Genomic DNA, 25,544 nt, shown 5'->3' on the forward strand with positions numbered 1-25,544 from the left:
TTTTTAACTAAACTCTTCCAAAACTCTTTTCTAACTCTAATTTTTCTACACACACAGCAACTACCACATTTTTGGTTGATTTTATATATATATAATCAACCATTAACTTGCTGAGTATATTACTTTTTTTTTCTTTTTTTTTAATAAATTCAATAGTTACAATGAAAATGGAGTTATGAACCTTGGATGATTCTGTTAGAAAAATCAGGAGATGTCAGTTTCTCTACAAAGCTCTTGGCTTGATGGGTATATTAAAGTATTACAATGACTTGGATTGGAGTTACTCCAACAAAAATAACGAAATATGTGATTTTTCTTTTTTGTAGTGATTGGTGACAAAACAATACTTAAGAGGCTTATGTAATAAAATTTTATAATATCCTTAGCATCACTTAAAGAACATTCTTCACATTATTTGATTTTTTTTAATGATATAAAAGGTTAAAAGCCCACCTGCTAGTATAGGAGTAGGCATAAATGCCAATCTAGAAGCATCTTTCCTATGAAGTTTATTGCTACTTTTGACCCAATCATATTGGGTGATTAGGTATAACAAAGGAAGCCTAGCCAATCACGTGAATCTTGACCACTTAGAACGTAGGGTAATTCTTATATATTCTGAGAGCAATGCTCCTGAAACACCTAAGTCTTTTCCTAAGACGTATTGGCAAACATCTATTAGGAGGCTTGGTCAGCACTAAGCTATTGGAATTTACCTAGAAATCTTCGAACATAAAATAATATGACGTGAGCATTACATGATTGGGATTCAAACATCTGTATTGCTGCTTCAACCACTCCTCTCAATGTTGCATTAATTCGTTCAATTACCATCGAGTCACAATAAATGCTACTCGACAACTATCTTAATTTGGTTCTCCCGTGATTTTTGGGGGACGAGAGGTTATCCCACGCTCTCGTTTTTTCTAGGGAATAGCTAGAGGAGATGACAGTGGTATGGTGTTTAAGAACAGTCAGTAAAGCTAGGAATAAGAGAAGGAATGGACCAACATGCCATTGGAATTATCACTATAAATAGGGAAGGGTTTACAGAACCAAGCAAAAAAATTCAAAAAAAAAACTTAACTCTGCTCAAACTTTTACTCCTTTGATCTAAGTTGATCCATGGATATAATTAGTAGGCTTGTTCTTTACTAGTTTACTTTGTTTAAAGAGCTTTCCTTAGTTCCCCAAGATAAGAAAGTTCATTGGAGGTTGGGGTTCACATTGTAACAAGATCATTAAATACAGAAAAAATATAAATTAAGTAATCTGATGAAATGCCTAACAGAACATTGTACGTCAACCTTGTTGAGTTTTCAAAATTTTATCATCACTTATCTCCTTCAATTTCTTAGAGACCAAACAGAGAATTAATCCCACAAAAACAAAACAAAAAAACACCAACTTCTCTTTTAAGTCAAAGGAAATGAAAGAGCCAGTAGCATTTTCCATCGAGTTAGTGGCATCACTCCCTAATCTATGAGGGAAGAGTGAAGATTTACTGAATTACCTGTCGTTATGTCAATATTACCACAAAGCCTGGCAGAAAACCATGAGCTAATCCATATCTGAGGAAGATTCTTCATCACTATCTGCTTCATCACTGTCATTTTCTGAGGAAGCCCCAATGTCAAAGTCATCATGCCAGGGGCTCTTAAACTCTTGAAGCTGCAAGCACCTATCCTCAAGATGGCCATCCAACTTTACACTCCAACACCCTTGGATATCAAGATGGGTAAGGGCCTTGCACTTGGCAAAAATGGCCTCAAGACCAACATCAGTGAAACGGCCATAACCAAGCTCAAGATGCTGAAGTCCTGACATTGTGTCAGCTATGGTCAGTGCCTCACTAACATCAGGCTTCACGTTGTAAGTAGGCACCAGTTCTGGTGGGGGCATATTTCTCCTCAAGTGAACCAAGGCCTTGCAGTTCTTTCCAAATGCTTCAAGCCCTTTGCATGTAATCTTCAAACAGTAGCTGATATCAAGGACCGTCAAGCTTGCAAGTGACACTGCATGCTTCTCTACCATATTGTCAGTGACCTCACTCATAGGAATCTTCAATACCTTAAGGAATCTGCCACTACAGAAAAGAAAAACAGAGACATCATCTTTAGGTGGTTAGTGATGTTAAGACTGCTGTGATTTTAATGTTAACTTGATTTGATCCATAACATGTAAAAGTTATTTGATAGGACCATTCATACTCGATTTTTTTTTACTCAATCATGTCCATTTGAAAGAAAGATTCACCCTTTTTTTGCATCCTGCTGAGAACTTTTAAGTACAATAACTTCAAAGACACAGTGTTCCTTCCTTAATAATAAAGGAAAATGAGAGAGCGAGTGCAGAACAGAGTATAAAGAACCAAACTAAGAAATAGACAGCTTCTATAAAATCTTCTAATTGTATATCTGTCTCCCGCTCCACTTCTCACCTCTGTTATTCAATACAATACAGGAAAACAGAAAATAAAAGACTTAAAAAGATCAAACAAATAGACACAACTTCAGTTGAAGTAATCTCTCATTGTCTTTAATTTGTTCTCTGTTTTTTTTTTTTTTTAAATTGCTTAGTTACACAAAGCCAATGGTTTTTGAACAAACTTCCTCAACATAACAGTGTTCTTACAAGGAAAGGAGGTGCTTGAGCTCAAACTCACTGTCTATTTGTTGTAATGTTTCACTTTTCACAAATGTTGATGCAGATGTAAAATAAAAGTAACGGTGCACTAATCACAGTCCATCACCTCAAATATTTTTTTTTTTCTTCAAAAAGTCACGAACTTTGTTTGGTGTCTGTATTATTCGTTAAATCCACACCACTCTTTTTACAATAAGGCAATCAAATAATCTTAAAAGCATCAAAAAACAATCAGAAGAATCTAAATAACTAATAAAAAAGTGAAAGATCAGATTTTTAAGGTTGTTTGTGCGACACGAACCAGTTGGCGAGGAAAGCGAAACCGCGGTCGCCGAGCTTGAAGGCAGAGAGGCGGCGGACGGTGCCCTTGGTGCGACGGACGAGCTTACAGACGGCGGAGTCGATTTTGAAGACGGTGCGGTTGGTCTTGCGACACCATTGCTCAATGTCGATGTCAGCCCAGCAATATGGTCCACAAAGGCATTGGGACCACGACTTGCAAACCAGCGATAACACTCCGATCCTCTGCTCAGCGGGGATACGCGTGAAGATGAGAGCCAGTATCTCCGGGTTCAGCCCCTCCCACATTGCCTTCTCGTTATTCTCTGCTGCACCATTTTCGCCTTCTTCCTTCTTCTTCTCGCTGAAGCACATCCTTTTGGGGCTCATGGTCATGGTGATTGGTGCCTTTTTCTTTTTGTCTTCTTCACGCTACTACTACCTCTCTGTGATATTTGAACCAGAGAGGAGAGGAGTGGAGTGGACTACGGTGTTGTTTGGTTTGCAATCATTTGTGCACGCGCATTTATTTCCTATCTCCATGGGTCCCACACGCGTGGGAACACCCCCCTACCACACACAAATATGTGAGACCTACATTACATGGAAGGAAGCCGAGAGGTCTCTCATAAAATAATACTCCTAATAATATTATTATTATTAAATTATAATACAATTGTTACTATAAAAGTGGAGGAGTTTGAAGATAATTTGAACATTAATTTTTCCTATAAGAGAAATGATATGTCCACAACATTTTTACAATATTTTTACAACAAATCCTAGGTGGCAAGTTGTTACTGGTTGTTATTGTTGGGACAAAAAAGTAATCTTAGTGTTAGATTCAAATTTGAACCTATAACAACTAACCACCTATGATTTGTTGTAAAAATGTTGTGGACGTAGCACCTCTCTTTCCTATAAAGTACATTAGGCAATGTAAGCTATGAAACTTGGGAAATGTTAACCAGCCTAAAGACATTGGTTTAAAAATTATTTTAGAAACATTTTATTGGAAAAATAATAAAGAAATTAATTTTTAATTTTTGGCCTTATTTACTTAATTTTGTTAACATATAGCATTTGCTAAGTCATGACTGAAATTGAATGCAACTAGCTAAATTGAGTCAAATTATTAAAAGTTCAAATATAGTTATTTTATTTTATTTCAAATACGATCCAAGTTTAAGTTAATAACCAAATAAAATTATATGTTTAAGCTTAATTCATTTTCTTGTTGAACAAGCTCAAGCTTGTTCATGAATTACCTAATTTATTATTCTTTTCACGTATATAGTTGTGGGGGGTAAAAAGATCCTGATGGGAACGTGGGCCTTTTGGGCCGTGTTAAGGAAGGCCGACCTGACCCTGGGTTTGGAAGTTGTTAATACTATGGGTCGGCCCATGCGCCGAGGGTCCGAGGACTCAGCCGAGGGTGAACTTATCCTCGGACTGACACCAGAGAACCCGGGACTTCATGGTACAGGTTAGGGAATGACACGGTCAAGACCAATGGTTAAAAGGGGTGAACCCTTGAATGCCCCAGAAGCACCAGTGTTGAAGAAATGACAAAGACAAAGGCTGCTACCTCCACATTAAAGACCCTGCACCTACCACCCTGGCCGCATTAATGGGGAGGTGACACTTGAACAGTGGAAGGGAAACTTCTAGTTACTGTTCAAAGGCACTAAGAAAAGAAATATCTATACTAAGGGAGGAGTTGAGGGCAACACGTGTATAAAGTATTAAGAAGAAGAGTATTTAAGAGAGGACCTAGAACAGAAAGAGGGACGGAACTGTTTGTAACCTAAAAAGAAAAAAGACAAAGAGAGAGAGATAATATAAGAACAGCTCTCGGCTTACGTCCGAGGAGACCTATTTACATTACTCTTTGCTGTTTCCTAATACTGGCAATCTTTAGTTTGTCATTGAATCTTCACTCACTTCTAACCTGGGTTTCAAGCCCACTCTCTACAAATTTTCATTGTTTAAGGCTCATTGGGCCTGAGCCCATAACTGTTCTTGGGTCCAGGTGCAATTGTGCACTTACAATTGGCGCCGTCTGTGGGGAATCTAGTCTGGAAGTAGTAGAGATATTATGGCAGGCTTAGGCTCTCACCATGCAGAGTCACAAGGATCACAACCGGAAGATCATTTCGAACGTCTTGAACGTCATAGGGATCGTGAGGGAAGCGTCCATACAGAATACCCAGGGGATAGCCATACTCAAGGAGGGGGTAGCACTACCCACGATGAGGGCTCTAAATCCATGCAGAAGGAAATTAATCGTTTGAAGAAGAAGTTACGCCGTGCTAAACGTAAGGTTTCTCCGTCCTCGTCTAGTTCTTCCTCAGAGAAGGATAGGGGGGTTGGCTACAGTTCAAGGTCATATTCCCCCACTAGCGCAACATCCTCCGGCGAGGAGGACGACCAATCAACTCGCAGACGTAAGAAGCTTCGTTCTAGGGGCTTAGGCAACGATACCATGAGTAGAGCGTTGCACCAACTCTCTAAATCTCCGTTTTCGCGGAGGATTGAGAGGGGAAGGCTTCCCAGGAGGTTCACCCAGCCCACCTTTACCATCTACAATGGCCGGACTGATCCGGTGGAACACGTGAGCCACTTCAACCAAAGGATGGCAGTGCACTCCCATAACGAGACTTTGATGTGTAAAGTCTTCCCCTCCAGCTTGGGACCTGTGGCTATGAGATGGTTTAACGGTCTCAAATCGGGGTCTGTGGGCTCGTTTGGGGAGTTAACTAGGGCATTTGCTTCGCGCTTCATCACGTGTAGCAGAGTCCCTCGGCCATTGGATTCGCTGCTATCCATGGTCATGAAGGAGGGGGAGACACTGAAAGCATACTCCGACAGATATTGGGAGATGTTTAATGAAATAGATGGCGACTTTGATGAGGTGGCGCTTAATACCTTTAAGGTAGGCCTCCCTACTGATCACGACCTAAGAAAGTCTTTGACGAAAAAGCCCGTCCGCAGCGTACGCCGTCTTATGGATCGTATCGACGAATATAAAAGGGTAGAGGAAGACCAAGAAGAAGGAAAAGGAAAGGAGAAGGTTATCCCGCAGAGAGAAGGGATTTCAGTCAGACAGATATCACAACAACAAGCCGAGGAGGGATTACTTCGGACAATCCGGCTCGGCAGCACCCCAGGCTGTAAATACTGTGTTCCGAGAACCAGTGCATCAGTTATTAGAAAAAGTTCGTAAAGAGCCCTTTTTCAGATGGCCCGGCAAGATGGCAGGGGACCCTGCGAGAAGAAATCAAAACCTTTTCTCGTCGCACCATCAGATGTGGGTCATACTACCGAGAACCGTCGGACCCCGTGGAACCATCCGGAGCAACTCGTCGGTGAGGGAAAGTTAAAGCAAGACTTGTGTCACCCCACTGGTCAAGTAAGCCAAGTTGGTTCAAAAAACCAGAGGAAAAGTTCATCTAGTCCAGCATTTGGAACAATTAATGTTATCTTCGTCGCACCTCGGTAGGACCGGTTCAGTCCCACTAGGATTATGGCAAGCCATCCGCAAAGCCGAGGATGTCGGTAGCAGGCCGAAGAGATTAAGGAGCACCTTACCTGTCTTGGTTTTCTCCGAGGAGGATAATGTAGGGACTATCCAGCCCCATGACGATGCTCTTTTCGATACCCTCAGAATATGAAACTATGATGTGAGAAGGGTGATGATAGATCAGGGCAGCGGTGCAGATATCATGTACCCTGATCTATTTAAGGTGCTAAGTTTGGAGTTGGAAGATTTAACTCCTTATGACTCACCACTTATCAGCTTTGAAGGGAGAGCCGTTGTGCCAAAAGGACAGATCCGTTTACCCGTTCAATCCGGCACGTAAACGGTTGAAGTAGATTTCATTGTGGTTGACGCGTACTCTCCATATACAGCCATCCTCGCCGTACCATGGCTGCACGCTCCGGGAGCCGTCTCCTCTACCTTGCACGTTAAGGTTAAATTCCCCTGGGAACACGTTGAGGAGATCCTCGGCAGCCAGTAGTGGCCGTGCAATGCATATCGGCGGCAGATTCGTCGGGCCGAAATCGAGTTATCAACCTTGCCCATCCAGAGTCATAGCAATTAATGCCTCCGGAGGCACCTGGAGCGATGACGAAGATGAGGCGGTTTGCGAGGAGTTAGAGAAGTTTGTAATATCAGAATATACACAGAGAATATTCCAATTTTGCAAACTTTTGCCATACCAAGAGAAGATGGAGTTGTTAAAATTCCTAAAGGACAATATAGATGTCTTTGCGTGGGACCCTTATGAGGCTCCAGGCGTGGATCCGAGCTTTATTTGTCATCGTTTAAACGTCAATCCGGCCATTGTTCCGAGGAGGCAGCCACCTCGGCGATCTTCCCGAGAACATTCTGAGGCTGTGAAGGAAGAGGTTCTTAAACTCAAAAGGGCGGGGGCTATCAAAGAAGTTTTCTACCCTGAATGGTTGGATCATACTGTTGTCTTTAAGAATAAGAACGGCAGGTGGAGAGTGTGTGTAGATTTTACTGATCTGAACAAGGCCTCGTCCTAAAGATTCGTTCCCAATGCCACGGATTGATCAACCGGTAGATGCTACCGTTGGACATCCTCGGATGAGTTTCTTGGACGCCTTCCGTGGTTACCACCAAATTCCCTTGGCGTTAGAGGATCAGAGAAAACCGCTTTCATTACTCCAACCGGAACTATCATTATAAGGTCATGCCATTTGGGTTAAAAAATGCCGGGGCTACTTACCAAAGAATGATGACCCGAATGTTTGAACAAGAATCGGGGAAAACCATAGAAGTATACGTGGATGATATGGTGGTGAAGAGTAAGACAAGACCTTCGCACATGACAGATTTGGCCGACACCTTCCAAATGCCGAGGAAGTATAAGTTGCGCCTTAACGCTTCCAAGTGTTCTTTTGGCGTGGGATCCGGAAAGTTCCTAGGGTATATGATCACTCATAGGGGCATAGAGGTGAACCCAAAGGCAGTGTTAAGGCTATTCAGAATTTGCAGCCGCCTCGGAACCCAAAAGATATTCAAAAATTGACCGGAATGATTGCCGCGTTGAACGTATTTATTTCTCGGTCACCGACCGGTGCCGTCCTTTCTTTCAGCTTGCCGAACAAGTGGAAAGGATTTCAATGGACCGAGGATTGTGAGTCGCCTTTCCAACAAGCTTAAGCAATATCTATCTCGGCCACCCATTTTATCTCGCCCGAGGTGGACGAGGTGTTATTCGCTTATCCGGCCGTGGCTATTCATGCGGTGAGTCTAGTCCTTATAAGGAATGAAAATGGGGTGCAGAGGCCGATCTACTATGTTAGTAAGTCCTTGAATGAAGCCGAGGTGCGCTATTTGCCCTTGGAAAAAGCACTTCGGCCGTAGTCCACGCCACGCGCAAACTTCCTCATTATTTCCAATCTCATACCGTGGTTGTTTTGACCCGCTTGCCTCTCAAGGCCGTGTTGCGTAGTGCCGATTATTCTCGGCAAGGTGGCGAAATGGGGAACCATTTTGGGAGCCTTTGATGTTAAATACAGCCTCGCACATCGGTGAAGGGACAGTCCTCGCATTTGGTGGCGTAGTTTACCGAACCATTGATAGAAGAAACTTCAAAAGAAACACACATGGGTGGAAAATCAGCTTGGTGTGATCACGTATGTATCACCCTCGGTTTGGAGAGTTCACGTGGATGGGGCCGTTAATCAAAGAGGGTCTGGTGTTGGGCTTGTTCTAGTGTCCCCTGAAGGGATTGTCTTTGAAAAATCTTTGAGATTGGCCTTCTCGGCTACTAATAATGAGGCCGAGTATGAAGCAGTCTTGGTAGGCATGCAAATGGTACATAAGATGGGTGGCAAAGAAATCCATGTGTTCTCGGACTCTCAATTAGTGGTCGGCCAAGTCATGGGGACCATGGAGGCTAGAGACCCCAGAATGCAAGAATATTTGGCCCAGTTAAACGTCGCCGAGCCGAATTCGACTCATTTGCCTTAGCTCATGTCTCTAGGAGTGGAAACACTCATGCAGATTCTTTGGCTACATTGGCCACATCCTCGGCTCAAGGTCTACCAAGGGTGATTCTCGTTGAGGATCTAATAGAACCTTCTCTTATAGCTGCTAACGCACCTCGCATCCATTTAATAAGGCCTGGTCCTAGTTGGATGGATTCGATCATATCTTTTCTCAAAAATGACATCCTTCCCGAAGACAAAGTTGAAGCTAAAGGTGCGTCGAAAGGCGCCACGCTTCTGGTTGTCCGAGGATCAGAAGCTATACAAACGATCCTTTTCGGGACCGTATTTGTTGTGTGTACACCCTGAATCAACAGAATCGTTGCTGGAGGAATTGCATGAAGGAATTTGTGGGAGTCATACTGGGGGAAGGTCCTTAGCCCATAGAGCCCCGACTCGTGGTTATTGGTGGCCTAATATGCAGAGGGAGGCTCGTGATTATGCCGTAAAGTGTGATCGCGTCGAGGTTCGCCCCTAATATCCACCAACCCTGGAGGGGTTCTTAATCCCCTGTCTAGCCCTTGGCCCTTCGCACAATGGGGCTTGGACATTGTAGGGCCATTCCCGAGAGCTGATGGAAACAAAAGATGGCTGCTTGTAGTGACAGACTACTTCACTAAATGGGTCGAAGCTGAGCCCTTAGCCAATATCCGAGATGTTGATTCCAAGAGGTTTATTTGGAAGAATATTGTTACTAGATTTGGTATACCACATACTCTTATCTCGGACAATGGCGTTCAATTTGACAGCAACGCCTTTAGGCAGTACTGTAGTGACATGGGCATCACAAACAGATACTCTACCCCAGCTTATCCTCGAGGAAATGGACAGGCCGAGGCCGTTAACAAGGTCATTGTCAACGGGCTCAAGAAGAGGTTGGATGATGCGAAAGGCAGATGGGTGGAAGAGCTCCCTCATGTCCTGTGGACGTATCGGACCACTCCGCGCAGGTCCACTGGAGAAACGCCATTCTCTATGGCTTATGGAGCCGAGGCGGTGATACCATTGGAGTCTGGATTTCCTACTCTAAAGACAAGTTCTTTTAGTCCAGAGAATAACAAGGAACTTCTAGAGAGAAATCTTGATTTACTTGAAGAACGGCGTGAGGCAACCTATGGTCCAAATGGCTTATTATCGCCAGGCTAAAACAAGGACATGATGCCCACGTGAAACTAAGGCCACTTGCGCCTGGTGATCTTGTATTAAGGAAAGTTGTAGGCACTTCTAAGAACCCAGCATGGGGTAAGCTAGGACCTAACTGGGAAGGCCCCTACCGCATTGTTTCAATAGCAGGCGTAGGGTCGTATAGGTTAGTTGACCTGGATGAACGAGTTGTACCACGTCCATGGAATGTAAATAATCTTAGAAGGTATTATTATTAATCAAATAAGCTTTCGTCAATTAATGTTTCAAAGTTATGGCTGGCTCTCATACTTGAAGTTGCTGTTCTAAAGAATCAAACAGAAACTTGGTTAAGTGTAGTCCTCGGACCACAAACCTTGTGGAAATTGATATCTTATCATTTGTTAAACAGAACCTTAGTTATGCCGGGTCTTCGGACCTCCTACTTTGGGAAAATTAACATGTGAAGTTATTGTTCTAAAGAATCAAACAGAAACTTGGTTAAGTGTAGTCCTCGGACCACAAACCTTGTGGAAATTGATATCTTATCATTTGTTAAACAGAACCTTAGTTATGCCGGGTCTTCGGACCTCCTACTTTGGGAAAATTAACATGTGAAGTTATTGTTTTAAAGAATCAAACAGAAACTTGGTTAAGTGTAGTCCTCGGACCACAAACCTTGTGGAAATTGATATCTTATCATTTGTTAAACAGAACCTTAGTTATGCCGGTCTTCGGACCTCCTACTTTGGGAAAATTAACATGTGAAGTTATTGTTTTAAAGAATCAAACGTAAACTTGGTTAAGTGTAGTCCTCGGACCACAAACCTTGTGGAAATTTAAGTCATATCATATGTTAAACATAACCTTAGTTATGCCGGGTCTTCGGACCTCCTACTTTGGGAAAATTAACATGTGAAGTTATTGTTTTAAAGAATCAAACAGAAACTTGGTTAAGTGTAGTCCTCGGACCACAAACCTTGTGGAAATTGATGTCTTATCATTTGTTAAACAGAACCTTAGTTATGCCGGGTCTTCGGACCTCCTACTTTGGGAAAATTAACGTTTGAAATTACTGTTCTAAAGAATCAAACAGAAACTTGGTTAAGTGTAGTCCTCGGACCACAAACCTTGTGGAAATTGATGTCTTATCATTTGTTAAACAACCTTAGTTATGCCGGGTCTTCGGACCTCCTACTTTGGGAAAATTAACATGTGAAGTTATTGTTTTAAAGAATCAAACAGAAACTTGGTTAAGTGTAGTCCTCGGACCACAAACCTTGTGGAAATTGATGTCTTATCATTTGTTAAACAGAACCTTAGTTATGCCAGGTCTTCGGACCTCCTACTTTGGGAAAATTAACATGTGAAGTTATTGTTTTAAAGAATCAAACAGAAACTTGGTTAAGTGTAGTCCTCGGACCACAAACCTTGTGGAAATTGATGTCTTATCATTTGTTAAACAGAACCTTAGTTATGCCGGGTCTTCGGACCTCCTACTTTGGGAAAATTAACGTTTGAAATTACTGTTCTAAAGAATCAAACAGAAACTTGGTTAAGTGTAGTCCTCGGACCACAAACCTTGTGGAAATTGATGTCTTATCATTTGTTAAACAGAACCTTAGTTATGCCGGGTCTTCGGACCTCCTACTTTGGGAAAATTAACGTTTGAAATTACTGTTCTAAAGAATCAAACAGAAACTTGGTTAAGTGTAGTCCTCGGACGACAAACCTTGTGGAAATTGATGTCTTATCATTTGTTAAACAGAACCTTAGTTATGCCGGGTCTTCGGACCTCCTACTTTGGGAAAATTAACATGTGAAGTTATTGTTTTAAAGAATCAAACAAAAAATTGGTTAAGTACGGTCCTCGGACCACAAACCTTGTGGAAATTGACGTCTTGTCATTTGTTAAACAGAAGCTTAGTTATGCCAGGTCCTCGGACCTCCTACTTTGGGAAAACTAACGTTTACAGTTAAACGAAAGATTGCTTAAGATTTGTCTTCGGACTATGACTTTGCTTAAAGTTAACTTCTGATTGTGTCTGCATGTTAATACCTTATTGTTTATTAACTTGGATCTTAAGGTTTATATCTTTAAGTATTGAGTGAATTTGTGTGAGGAATGGTCCTCGGATCTTACATCCTACTAGAAACAGTGTTATGCATTATAAAGGCTTAATCGTTGTATGAGGTCCTCTTTCCTTTTTTATCAAGGCATTGTTCAAGCGTGTTAACTATGTCACCTCGTATTAAATCTTTAGTAATATACGCATGATTATGTGGAAGTTACGATTGTGCAATCCTTGGAGTTAAATTTTTATACTCTGAGAAACTTTTGATATGACTTAATGGGAAACTTTTGTAATAAGTACAATAAAAGGAATAGAGTAAAAGCAGACACAATCCAAGTGAAAAGCAAACGAAATTGTTCTTTATTAATCAAATTAAATATACATTACAATAGATAAGTTCAAAAAAAAAAAAACAGAAAAGAATGGAAAAAGAGAAGCCCTAAGCTAAGTCCTAAGCTGTTGGAGGAGGATCTTGCTGAGAGGTGCTAGTGCCCTCGGTCTTTCTCAACTCCACTCAAAAGGAGTCATAATCGCTTTCCTTTATCCACCGTCGTAGTTGAAAGGACGATGGGTTCCACCTGTCCGGCTCAAGTCCTTCTCTCGCATCCCCTCCTCCTTCCTTCTCTTTATTGGAACCAAAGGTTCGTAGGATCAGAATTTGCCGTGGGACCATCGAGGTAGGGCAGAAGAGTTGTCTCGGGGTAGGAGTAGCAGCAGGAGCCTCTTCAATCTCCTCGTATTTCTAGGGGAAGCCAAACGTTCTCGACTTCCTCAAATCCGAAGATCGAGGAACCCCTGCTACGTTTAGAGCTTCCCCCATACTTTTTGACAGCATTCGCGGCATAAAGCCGCGAACTCCTCCGTCACCGCTCCTCGGTGGTGGCTACCCCTTCATCAAAACTTGCCTCGCTTGGCAGCTTGGAGAGAGAGTTGGAAGGAATTGGCTTCTTCTTTCATCGCCGCTAGTTGCTTCTTAAGATCCGAGCACTCCCTTCGAGCTTGGGAGAGCTCTTCATTTCTTTCCTTAAGGAGTTTGCGCCGTCCTTCTATCCGGGTCTTCATGGTCTTCAAGTTTGACTCGACCCCATTCTTCTCTCTCCTCGCCCGCTACCTCCGAGGTCAGCTTCTCGTTCTCGGCAAGGGCCGTACCTAAGGTCCTCTCGCCTCCACCCTAGTTTCGAGTTCAGCCCTGGCTACTTTCCGAGCGTCTTCAATAAACTTTTCAGCTACAAAGACCTCCTGAATAGCCTGTAAAAAAGCATGATGGAGTTAGGAATAACAAAAACTAATTTACTTATAAATATTGTTAAAAGGAGGAACACTTACCAGCGCTAAGTCTCTTTTTAGAGAGAGGAATAGTTGTGGTTGGCCCATCTTTTCCAAGGTCTCCATGTCCTTGGGCAGCAGAAGAGGGCGTTCTAGGACCTCGGCCAGGTGGTGGGCGTGGCCTTGTTGAACTGCCCTTATACTGGACTGGCAGGAGATAGGAGCGCCGTCCAGCCTTAGATCGGGGGACCAAGTGGCCGGTGCTCGGTGCACTACAGCCTCATCCCTTATTTCCCCGAGTTCAACTGAACGGGATCTACCCTTGCCCTTATCCAGCTTCTGCTGATGGGCCGGGGGGAGTTGTTGGCGTGGTTTCTTGGGCTCTTTATTAGTCGTCCCCTCATCATCCCCTTTCCTCTTCTTCTTGGGATCCTCGGCTAGAATTTTGGGCTCGGCGGAGGAGGAGGAGGAGGTAAAACTGGGAGAACTTGGGACGTCCCCTTTTTCTTCTTCTCTGCAACTTTGGCAGCCCTATTAGTGAGAAGACCCTCCATTCGTCCCATGTTTTCTACGGATTCTTCCTCGGGAAGGGCAACTACAAACCCTGCAATTCCAGAGGCCTCGGTTGCTTCTTCGTCCTCGTCGGAAAGCACTACAAACTGGTTCCCGCGAGGTCTCTCGGTGTCTTCGAGATGGAATTGATCTATCTCGTCGTCAAGGGTGTGTGAAGAAGACACCTGCTCTTCTGGAATGACAGCTGTTTGTGCGTGCACGGCAAGGGGGACCGTCGCTATCGCCCGGTTGTACGTAATGGTGTTAGGAGCGTCCGGGAGGTCACGGTCGTCCGTAAAATGGCGCCGAGCTACGTTGATCCTCTTCCGTCTTCGGTCGCCTGCAATAATGGCGTCCTCGATCTCTTGGAAGTCTTTGGAAAGGGGAGTGTATCCCAGAATGAGGTGAGCCGCCCGAAGTTGTAAGTCTTCGCTAACGAACACCTCGGAGCGAAGTACTCGGTTTAAATCGGCAACGTTACGCGTGACTCGGACGAGGACGCACGTGCCGCTTATCCGCAAAAAAGACGTCAAAACAAACAAACCTGATTAGATTCACACAAATATTTAACAAGTTTAAGTAAATACAAATACGCATTTCTGTGTGTGTTAGGAGAAGTTGTGTTGTGGGGAGATTAATCCTACGGCGTCGCACCTGGATCCCCCCACTGAACTGGGCAGTGAAAGCCATCGTGCCAGTTCCCGGACACGATCAAGTAGTCGTCCTTCATGCCTTTGTTTGATTTGGGCAGACAGGAGATTAGCCTAACGGTGCTAGACCGAGATTTCATATAATAACCTACTTTAGAAAGTTTGTGGGACTCATATAGGAACACGACATCGTGCCATGTGAGGTTTAAACCCATCTGCTCGTTTAGAGCATCTACACTACCTAGAACTCTAAAAACGTTTGGAAGGCATTGGTCGGGACACAACCTGTGGTTGCGAAGATACTCCCTCATTACGGGTTTCATTGGAAGGGTCATCCCACCCTCTATGAAGGCTATCATAGGGATGATAACCTCTCCCTCTTTCCTAGAACCGGCCACGGCTGTTGCCGGGCAGTATTCTAACCCTACGTCGCTGGGAATATGGTATTTGGCTCTAAAGCCTTCCATCCCAGCGGCGGTATCAACTAGACACTTGAATTTTCCCATTAACAGAGAGACGATAGACTAAACTTTAAAAGGGAGAGTGTTTGTATTGGTAGCCGAGGACAAATATTGAGGAGAAAAGGTTTAGAATAGGAGTAAGAACTTACAAGGTCGAAGATGTGTAAATCTCCACGGTTTTCTGCAGAGTAATGTATGATGGCTGATGTCTTGATGGGATTACCCCGAGGAATTAAATGAAGGCGCGGGTTCCCGAAGCGTCACGACGTGCGAAAAGGCGGCCTCGAAATTATGTCTGTCCCGCCTAAAATTTCGTGGAGTAATGAGAACCGTTGGATGCCCATCTCACCGTTGACCGTGGGAGACAAAGAGCAACTTACAGTAATAAATGCGCGCGTTTTCGAAAATAAAACCGCCAAGTGTCATCTTCGGGACGCAAAACGATTTCCACACGTGCCATTACTTATAAAGTGTGTAGAGCAGGTTCTCGTCGGATCAAAACCCTATTTTTCTCCTCGGACGTTGAAAATTAGAGTTTTGAGGGGCTATTGTGGGGGGTAAAAAGATCCTGATGGGAACGTGGGCCTTTTGGGCCGTGTTAAGGACGGCCGACCTGACCCTGGGTTTGGAAGTTGTTAATACTATGGGTCGGCCCATGCGCCGAGGGTCCGAGGACTCAGCCGAGGGTGAACTTATCCTCGGACCGACACCGCAGAACCCGGACTTCATGGTACGGGTTAGGGAATGACACGGTCAAGACCAATGGTTAAAAGGGGTGAACCCTTGAATGCCCCGTAAGCACCGTTGTTGAAGAAATGACAAAGACAAAGGCTGCTACCTCCACATTAAAGACCCTGCACCTACCACCCTGGCCGCATTAATGGGGAGGTGACACTTGAACAGTGGAAGGGAAACTTCTAGTTACTGTTCAAAGGCACTAAGAAAAGAAATATCTATACTAAGGGAGGAGTTGAGGGCAACACGTGTATAAAGTATTAAGAAGAAGAGTATTTAAGAGAGGACCTAGAACAGAAAGAGGGACGGAACTGTTTGTAACCTAAAAAGAAAAAAGACAAAGAGAGAGAGATAATATAAGAACAGCTCTCGGCTTACGTCCGAGGAGACCTATTTACATTACTCTTTACTGTTTCCTAATACTGGCAATCTTTAGTTTGTCATTGAATCTTCACTCACTTCTAACCTGGGTTTCAAGCCCACTCTCTACAAATTTTCATTGTTTAAGGCTCATTGGGCCTGAGCCCATAACTGTTCTTGGGTCCAGGTGCAATTGTGCACTTACAATAGTAAAACCATAATTAAAATTATTTGTGCCTTCACATTTTATAATTTTTTCCTACGAATTGATTGTTTATATTACTAATAAACTACAAATAATAATTTAATATCATATGAGCCTATTTACAAACTTATACATTCTAATTTCAACTTTATACAATTATATTTGTAACCAAGTATAAATATATAAAATATAATATTATATATAGTTAAATCAAGCTTCATGCTCACAATTTATTCATAAACACATTATTATGTTTGAGTTTAACTCATTTAATATTCGAGTATTAACTTGAGTTTAAGCTTGACTTATTTACTAAACAAATGAGAGTCCATTTGGGCATAACTTATCTAACCTTTTGCTTTAAATATTGTAAATAAAAACTCAAAGCTAAACTTGATTTTTTACTAAAAGTATTGTAGCAAAAAAGTAGAGTGAGACCTACAATAAGCAAAAAGAGACTTGATATTTTGAGCAAAAATCATAGATTGAGACCTACAAATACTTTTAACCAAAAACATAATAGTGAGACTCATAGCTGTGGAAGCACACAAAAAAAAAAAAGTTTCATTATTGTGAGACTCATGTGGGACCTACAAATAGTCAATAAACAAGCTTTTTAATGTGAGCTAACATCGAGCTATTTACTAAGAACTTGATTCATCTATAGCCCTACCTAGCTATCTATGAGACAGCATCAACGATGGAATGTATTTTCTTGAAAAATTGCCTCTGATGTCATGTTAAAAGTTCTCATAAAAAGTAATTGGGTCCAGTTAATATGTGCCCTAAGGGCACATATTAAACTATTTATTTATGGTAAAAAAATTTCGGAAATTGAAAAAACTGTCAATATTTTTTCAATTTCCGAAAAAAAAATTCCAAAAATGAATAATTATTGTGTGCTCTTAAGGCACACATTAGCAAAGTCCAAAGTAATTATGCTTAATGTAATTTAATTGTGTTTGTTTTTAAGTTTATTTAAAGTGCATTCTTTTGCATTTGAATCTGACCAAGCTTGAGCGTTTGTGCTTTTCGATGTGAGGTTGGATTTTGTTGTTTTCCAATTGCCAGCAAAGTTTTGTTCCAGCAGCGTGGTTGATTGAGATCTGAGCTTGGGTTTTGAGTTACAGGATGCTTCTGACCATTATTATAGGTTGGATTTTGCCGGGTTATAACAGGGAGGAGTAATGAAAGTAAAGAGAGAGTGAGGAAAAAAAAACACACAAACACACTTAAAGCAAGAAAAAGAAAGAAAAATGAGTCATTTCGGTCTCATTTTGTTGTGTTGAAACGGTTTCCACTAGTTCTAAGGTAAAATGAGAATAAGAAGTTGACTATAGAAATGGATGATCCGGTACATCTCTTTTCAATTAATTAGATTTAGAAGTCGTTGCCAGGAAAATTTGTAGAAGTCATATCTACAATTTCTTTCATAATCCAGTAAAAATTTGAAGAACAAATTTCCAAGAAGAAAATTGAATTTATTCATTCATTAAGGCTGCGTTTGTTTTGGCTTCAAACGATTTCAAGAAATCCTTTTACACCTTTCCGTGTGTTTGGTTGCGCATGAAAAATAGAGTTTTCCGGAAAATCATTTACTTTGAGGGTGCGTTTGTTTCGACAGTAAAGCAATTTTGGAAAATGTTTTCAGGAAAGGAAAATATATTCGGGAAAGGAAAATATTTTTAGATGTTTGGTGGCATTTTAAAAAATACTTTGGAAAATATTTTCAAGTGTTTGGTAACATTCTGAAAATGCAAATTAATTACTGATTTCTCATATTTTCTCAACCATTTTCTCACATTCCAAACAAATTTTATAATACAACATTACAATCCATCAACTTCTAAACAAACAAAAATCAAATAAAACACCATGGCCAAATCAAATTAAACTGAGAGAGGGAGGTGAGACAGGGAGGAGGAAGAGCGAGATCGGTGGGCGAGATCGACGTGCGTGGGCGTGATCGGTGGGCGAGATCGGTGGGTGAGATCGAGCCTCAATCTCGCCCTGCACTAGCTCGACGGCGCGAGATCGCACGTCGATCGCGCACGTCGATCTCGCCCGGCGCGAGCTCGACGGCGCGACATCGCGCCTCGATCTCGCCCTGCGCGAGCTCGACGGCGCAAGATCGCGCCTCAATCTCGCCCGGCACGAGCTCGACGGCGGGCCTTTGGGTTGAGGACGGCGTGATCTTGGCTTCACCGGCGATCTCCCTCTAGCTCTCTCTCTCTCTCTTTTCTGGTGTGGGTTGTTGCTCTCTCCCTCTCCTTCTCCTTCTCTGTTTTCCAACGGAAAACTCAATTTGAAGGTAAAATAGACATGGAAAATATTTTCCAGGTGGGGAGGCTGAATTTTACGGTCAATGGTTCCTCTTTTCCGTTTGACCAAAATTTCTGGTGTTGCCAAACACCCGCAAATACTGAAAACATTTTCCGGAATTGGTTTACTATCGAAACAAACGCACCCTGACTGTAAAATAAGGCCTTTAACCCGGAAAATGATTTATGTTTCTATTTTACCTTCAAATCAATTTCCGAACTCACAGGCACCCAAAGAGAGAGAGAGAAAGAGTGAGAAGAGAGAGTGAGCTAGATTGCGCCCCAACCCGTGCTAGCGAGATCGCGCCTTCGAGAAGGCGCCAGTGAGATTGCGCCTTCGAGATCACGCCTTCGCCATCGCCGATCTGATTCGCGCCGCCTCAACGCTCAAACCCATCTCCGATGAACCCAATCTGATCGTGCTCGCCTTCGCCTCCGCCGTGCAATCTCGCCTCCGCCGCGCGATCTCGCCTCAACGTCGAACCCAGTCGCCTCTCTCTCTCTCTCTCTCTCTCTTCGTTCTTCTCTGACCAGATTTGATGATTTTTTTTTTTTGAGTTTTGTTTCTTTTGCGTTTCTATATTGAGAAATGATATTATATATTTGTTTGAAAGCTGAGAATATGTGAGAAAATGTGAGCAACAAGTAGAAAATGTGTTTTCTATAGTATTTTTAAGAACACAACCAAACACTAAAAAGTATTTTTCTAAATGCCACCAAACACTAAAAATTATTTTCCTTTCCTGAAATTATTTTCACCTGAAATTATTTTACACCTGGAAAATATTTTACACTCAAACAAACGCAGCCTAACTCTTTATTTTACAACCATATGATTCATATCCTCTATTTCAACTTTTTTCACTATTCCCAGTTGGGCTATCAGTCTCTACTTTATCTTCAGATTCTTCTGCTTTGGTTGCAGCTTCCACATTTTCAAGCTTGGTAGCACGAAACATTGCCAAATGAATATCCCCTAGCAATAAAAGAGATCCAAACTTTAGCTGTTAAGATGGAACTTCTGAAGCTCATGAAATAAACAATGCTATGATCTGCTACATTCAACAATGCAACATGGATACTTGGTTAGAGTTGAATCTCTATGTTAAAGAAATTGAGAAGATTAATTATTTTTTCTTGATACTTCTTTAAAACAATATTTCCATAAGCATTATATAAAACCTCTTTTCTTTGTTTTTTGGCAACTTGTTTTGAACAGTACCGTGTTCATATGAAATATAAAACAAAGATTGATTCTACATATGGGATGTGAAAAACCACTAGTTTTAACCTCTTAGACAAGTAAAGGAAAGTATGGTAAAGTAGATAAGAATTTCCATAGCATCCATTTTATGATTGTAATAAACAATGTACTAATTTTCTGTTCATTGACTACAGATTTTCCCTAGGAGAATAAGATTTTGAATCTCTATAAGTTAGATCAAGTTCAGGGAAAAAGACAAACGATATTCAACACTGAAAGTCTATGTTTTAAGTAATGTGTTAAGTATCAAATTTTATTACTTAAATGGCACAAATGGCAATTAATCCAAGCATTTGTTGCTGTCTGTCCGGCAAAATGACTAGCTCTAATGCCAGTTATTAATTAGATATATAAACTATTTAAAGTAGCAGTGAAGTTTGGGTGCTAAAGATGGTGAATCAAGAAAGATAATACCAGAGACTTCATTATAACAATCACACAACTCAAGTTATACCTACTATAGTCATTTGATACAAGTACACCACACTCAACTCATATAGACCTTGACAAGAAAACGAATTGCATTTTCAAGTCATGTAAAGCAAATTCGATTATGCAATATCATAAATCTATCATGCTTTTCATTCCATCAACATAAGAATTTTAGGATTTATTGGGGTGCTTCTATTATCAAAGAAAAAAAAGTCCTACCCTTTGTGCCATGAACTCAATAAGCATCTTTGTAGGGTTCTGGCTAGTATTGATTTTGGCTTAAGCACGATTTTATTCTTCTCAATTCAAGTTTATTAAGTTGAAGTTATACTTGGGAGATATATGGGCAATGTGTCAATCATGCACCCCATTCCAACAGAATGTAGTGTTGTTTCAGTATGTGGAAGTTTTAATTTGATTTTCTAGCCCCTTCATCTTTTCCATGGGCATTTAGAACCTGCCATAGCATCTGCATATGAGCATCATTTTTTTTTTCTATTGGTTATCACTAACCTGTGATTACCCTTCCAACAAAGGTTCTGAATTTGAAACCAAGAATAGAAAAACTGGTTTGATTGAATTCAACCAACTGTGGGAAATTGTACTGATTCAACAGAATTTAACCTGCAGAACAATAAGCCTCATGTTCCTCGAGACTTAGAGCTTTGCTATTCCTACAATATTTCTGTTTGAACTACAATTACATGGTGGAAGGCCATCTCACTCACTGTGGATACTACATAATTGAAGATGATTACAAAGTGAGTGGCACCTTTAGGACCACCTTGGATCGAAGTCAATGTTCAAAAAATAATTTATGCAAAGCTCAAGAAACCCAGTTTTATTTATACAGGATTGAACAAGATCTCACTATTTTATCTGAGAGGAATAGAGGGGGTATAGGAATATATGCATTATTAAGAATGAAGTTCTTTGAAAATAGTGTTGGAACCAATAAATATAATTCTTGGTTCCAATGATCTAGTCTTGGAACTTTGCCAAATTGCACTACTTACACAATCATCACGTCTGCTAAACAAACTGCTCAAATTAGGAGATACCTTGGGACTTCAAATGTCAGATTATTTGGTGGGGTACTAATAGCAAAATTAAGTTGGTTGCCATAAGAATGAAAAATGAAAACTTGCAATAATATTTCATTGCCATTTAAAGTGGCTGTTATCAATCATTAAACATAAAGATTCAGATTTAGAATAGAAGGGCAAGATTTATTCTCACACATTGTGAAAATGTTTGGCATTTTTTAGTTAATAGATCATTCTAGAGAAGGATAACTTTTGATTTTCTTTGCTGACGTTAATCTGATACTATTGAGTCCAGATTGTATTTATAAAGGGTGTGTTTATTCAATCAAATTCTTTTTGAGGAGTATCAAACAGATCATAGCTTTCATGGATTTGAGTTGGAGAATTGAATTCCTTATAGAAGGGTGTGTTTAATTCATCAAATTCATTTTACACTAACAGGACGCAATAGGAATGAAAAAAACATATATGTCATCAATTAAATAACACCAAAACATGTCCATACAGCAGGTAATGAGGTTGACTAAATTTCAGGTTTAAAAATTAAAAAAATTGCAGCTCATGAATGCAGCAAAACAGACTAAGTGAATAAGTTTTCCAGAAAAAGATAAGAATTAAGTAATTAGGAGAAGTTAACTGAATGGTACCGAATATAATATAATTTCCAGGTAATACAGTGGCAGCAACTCCAGGTCTCAGCCGCTTGTCATCAATGAATGTCCCATTGGTGCTATCCAAATCTGTGACCAAGAGATTTCCTCCTTTCTTTTGAATGCGGGCATGAAGACCAGATACTGCTAGAACTCAATTTTTAGCTTCAGTATATGAATAACATGATAACTGTGTCTGTCTGTTGGAATCCAAACATAAAGGTTTCCAGATGACATATTATACTCTAAAAAAATACTAATAAAACAACATAAATAAAAAATAATCTGATTAATTATTTTTTTAAAGTAAATGGCTTAATTAAAATTAAATTTTGTTTATAAATCAGCTAGACTAATAAATTCATCTTCAGAAAAGATCCAAAGATTTAATTCAGTGGTGCTTGTTGGTGCAAAAATCAGGTTCAGAATTTTTGCAATCCACAGCACACTCCATGAGGGGTATATATCACACATGAAAATTAGGATTAGAAACCTTGGAAAGCCCATTAGGAAATTTTAAGTTGAAACATTATACCATAAATCTTTGTGACTTTATGAAAATAGTTGGAATAGTTGGATTGAAATCACAATGAAACTTGTATGACTGTAGTGCATGACATAGCATCAGAAGGGATTTAGGTAGAAATACCTGTCGCAATAGGAATCACGATATTGGCTTTCTCAGGAACTCGGCCAACTGTGACCTCATTCTAGATAAAGTTTAAACAAACATGTCATCTTATTGCATGGTTAAGTTCTACACAGAATCATTATAACAGATGCTAAGACTTCTTACAGAAACAATTTCAAATGCATCTGGCATTTTGACCTTCGAACCTATGTGTCTTGAATCTCCATCACCTACCACATAGCAAATATGTAGAAGATTTGTTAAATCTTAAACAAGAATGCTTCATTAATGAAATATAAAAGGAGTTAATCTGATTGCAACCTAAGCCAAATAATCGTTAGATTATTTAGTAAAGGGTATCAATCAAAACAGCACAGAAGTTCCTCGTTGAAAATTTTGAATAAAGCACAAATGTGAGTCCTGTGGACCTTGAACTGGCCCTTGAAGAAAAGAAAATTGGCATATTTGGTGCTATAACTCAGGTTACTTATCGCCCAGTGCAACATTAAGAGAGCAATTTTTTCTTACAACAATTGTGAAGGGGGATTCAAACTTAAGTTCTCTTCAAAGAAAGAACCGAATAGTGCCATTAAGCCTTAAGGCTCTTGGCAAGAATAAGGGAGCAGTTTCTATGGGTATGTTAAGCATTAAAACTCAGCACAAGGTGAAACATATTTCTGCATTTCTATTAGACATTGAATTGCAGGAGAGTATCAATAAGTCCCGTGGACCTATTAGAAGAAGTCATTTGGTTTCAAGGTCCAAATTTACATCACCAAGTATGTCATCAAAAGAAGATCACTACTTTTTTTCTGATCCCATATGAGTCACTGGTTTACTTATATTCACTGAGCATATGATACAGGATGGGTTTAAGAGAATCACAAATTTAGATCACAAAAATGGTCAACTAAAGTTCAGAGTGGATTCTACTACATTATACCAATATAGAAAGAGAGTTCACTAACCAACAGGTTCAAGAAGCCATCTTTCTGCCACATCTGTTGAAGGGCTTTCAGCCTCAGAAGCATTTATGGCTCCAACATTCCTCAGTTGCCTTGATTTGATTCCAACACCTTTTAACTGTGTGAGAAAGCTCTTAGAGGACTGCAAGGTGACTGAACTGAAACCAACATAAGAAGCTTTAGCATGAAAGAATGGAAGTGATGGAGGTGAAGAAAAGTTTATTGAAGGCTTTGGAAGCTTGGCATGGGAAAGAGACTGAGCTGTTACTGCCATTTGTGCAGTGTTGGTTGTTCAGTCTGTGACACCTAAAACTAGGTGTTTGCTCATATGGGTTGCTTTGGATATTGGTGTTGGGGTATGTGGCAGCCATTTATTGCTCTGAAAGGGATTTGGTTTGGATAACAAAAGCTTCTGAGTCCGATACATATTACTCTGTGCGACTGGAATGGCAAAATTATATATATTTAAATAACATTACACGTATTTTATATTTTTTTTATTTTTATATATTTAAAAAAGTTAAAAATTATTTTTTAAATATACATACCAAACATGAATTTCCCTTTTTTTTTAATTCAAATTTTTTTTAAAAGTATTGATTATGCAGGTGTTTTGCAAAAAACCCCAAGTTGAATCATTCTAACTTATAAATTTTGTAAGTACATCAAAATGTGTGTAATAAGTTTGTCTTTTTTTTAACAAAATTTATAAAGAAATGCATTAATCCTGTTGAGTTACAAATTTTTTTTATAAAAAAATAGAATTTTAACTAGAAAGAGTTATTAAATTTCAGTTGTAAGAAACCGTATTTTAACTAGAAAGAGTTTTATCCCCTCAAAAAAAAAAATTAGAAAGAGTTTTAAAATTCTGGGTAAATTATAGAATTTTTTTAAATATAATTTCAACTTTTTTCTAAAAGATTACAAAAGAGTTCGATTATTATTATTATTATTATTATTATTATTTTAGATGAGCGTTTTATAGAATTTATGAACTTTTTTATGTGAAGTTATAAGACAATCTTATTTTTCCCCAAAAAGAATTATAGAGTATAGAGCTTCTATTGTTTTGGGTTAAAATATCTTGTTGTCTCTAAGTTTGTATTGATTTTTTTTAATTTAAAATTTTCGTTTCTTATCCCTAAAATTTGTAGAATTTCATTAGTTTAAAGATTAAAAAAAAGTACAATTATTTTTTTCAATAATTTAAGGATAAAATGTTTAAATAGCTTCTATTGCTCCGCAACAATAGAGCAAGATAGCATTTTGCACCTACACCTTTGAATTTGAGGGTAAAAAACTCGCTTGTTATACGGGATCCGACGCATCCAACAGAGCGAAACAACGTTCCATTCTTTTTGGCAGCATCCTTCTACATTGGCAGCAAGTGGAGTGCCACAATCCCATTTATCATCATTTTTTTATCTACATAAGCCAAAACCCATAGCACTGGAAACGTCTCTAAAGTCTAAAGATAAAAGGCAAAACATTCTCAATGCTTTATAGACAAAAACCAAACATTTTCTAGTTTAAAAAAAAAATTTCATATACATTTTAAGAATTAAAAACTATATATTTTTAAGGAAAAAAGGCACTTAACTTTTTTTATAATAAAGAAAAGTTTCTGATTGCAAAAATGAAAAAAAAAAAAAAAAAGCTTTATATTTAAACGACTTAAAAACTAAAAATTTGAAATTTGGACTAAATCTGAAACTTTTAAAACATTAAAAAATTATAAATGGTAATTTTCCAAATATTTAAAGTAGTAGTACATTGCAAAAGCTTCACCGCTAAAATTATTTTTCGTACCAAACTTTCAGTCCGATTATAGTATTAAAATAAAAAAAATATTCCCGGCAA

The 25,544-nt window shown here is 39.9% G+C and overlaps 2 protein-coding genes across 2 annotated transcripts; both read right to left on the reverse strand.

The window, feature by feature from the left end:
- Positions 1-1,494: 1,494 nt before the first annotated feature.
- Positions 1,495-3,321, reverse strand: LOC142606841 (F-box protein FBW2-like). The gene is made up of 2 exons (XM_075778197.1): positions 2,948-3,321; positions 1,495-2,086 (listed from the first exon to the last, which is right to left on the reverse strand). The coding sequence occupies exons 1-2, from the start codon at positions 3,319-3,321 to the stop codon at positions 1,561-1,563; spliced, it is 900 nt and encodes a 299-aa protein (XP_075634312.1). The 3' UTR covers positions 1,495-1,560.
- A 16,021-nt stretch (positions 3,322-19,342) lies between these two features.
- Positions 19,343-24,042, reverse strand: LOC142608340 (zeaxanthin epoxidase, chloroplastic). The gene is made up of 5 exons (XM_075780094.1): positions 23,688-24,042; positions 22,885-22,949; positions 22,738-22,798; positions 22,086-22,232; positions 19,343-19,672 (listed from the first exon to the last, which is right to left on the reverse strand). Exons 1-5 carry the CDS (start codon positions 23,956-23,958, stop codon positions 19,548-19,550), a joined length of 669 nt encoding a protein of 222 aa, XP_075636209.1. The 5' UTR covers positions 23,959-24,042; the 3' UTR covers positions 19,343-19,547.
- Between the last annotated feature and the right edge of the window lie 1,502 nt (positions 24,043-25,544).

This window comes from Castanea sativa, chromosome 8, assembly GCF_040712315.1.
Source record: "Castanea sativa cultivar Marrone di Chiusa Pesio chromosome 8, ASM4071231v1".
Lineage (NCBI taxonomy): Eukaryota > Viridiplantae > Streptophyta > Magnoliopsida > Fagales > Fagaceae > Castanea > Castanea sativa.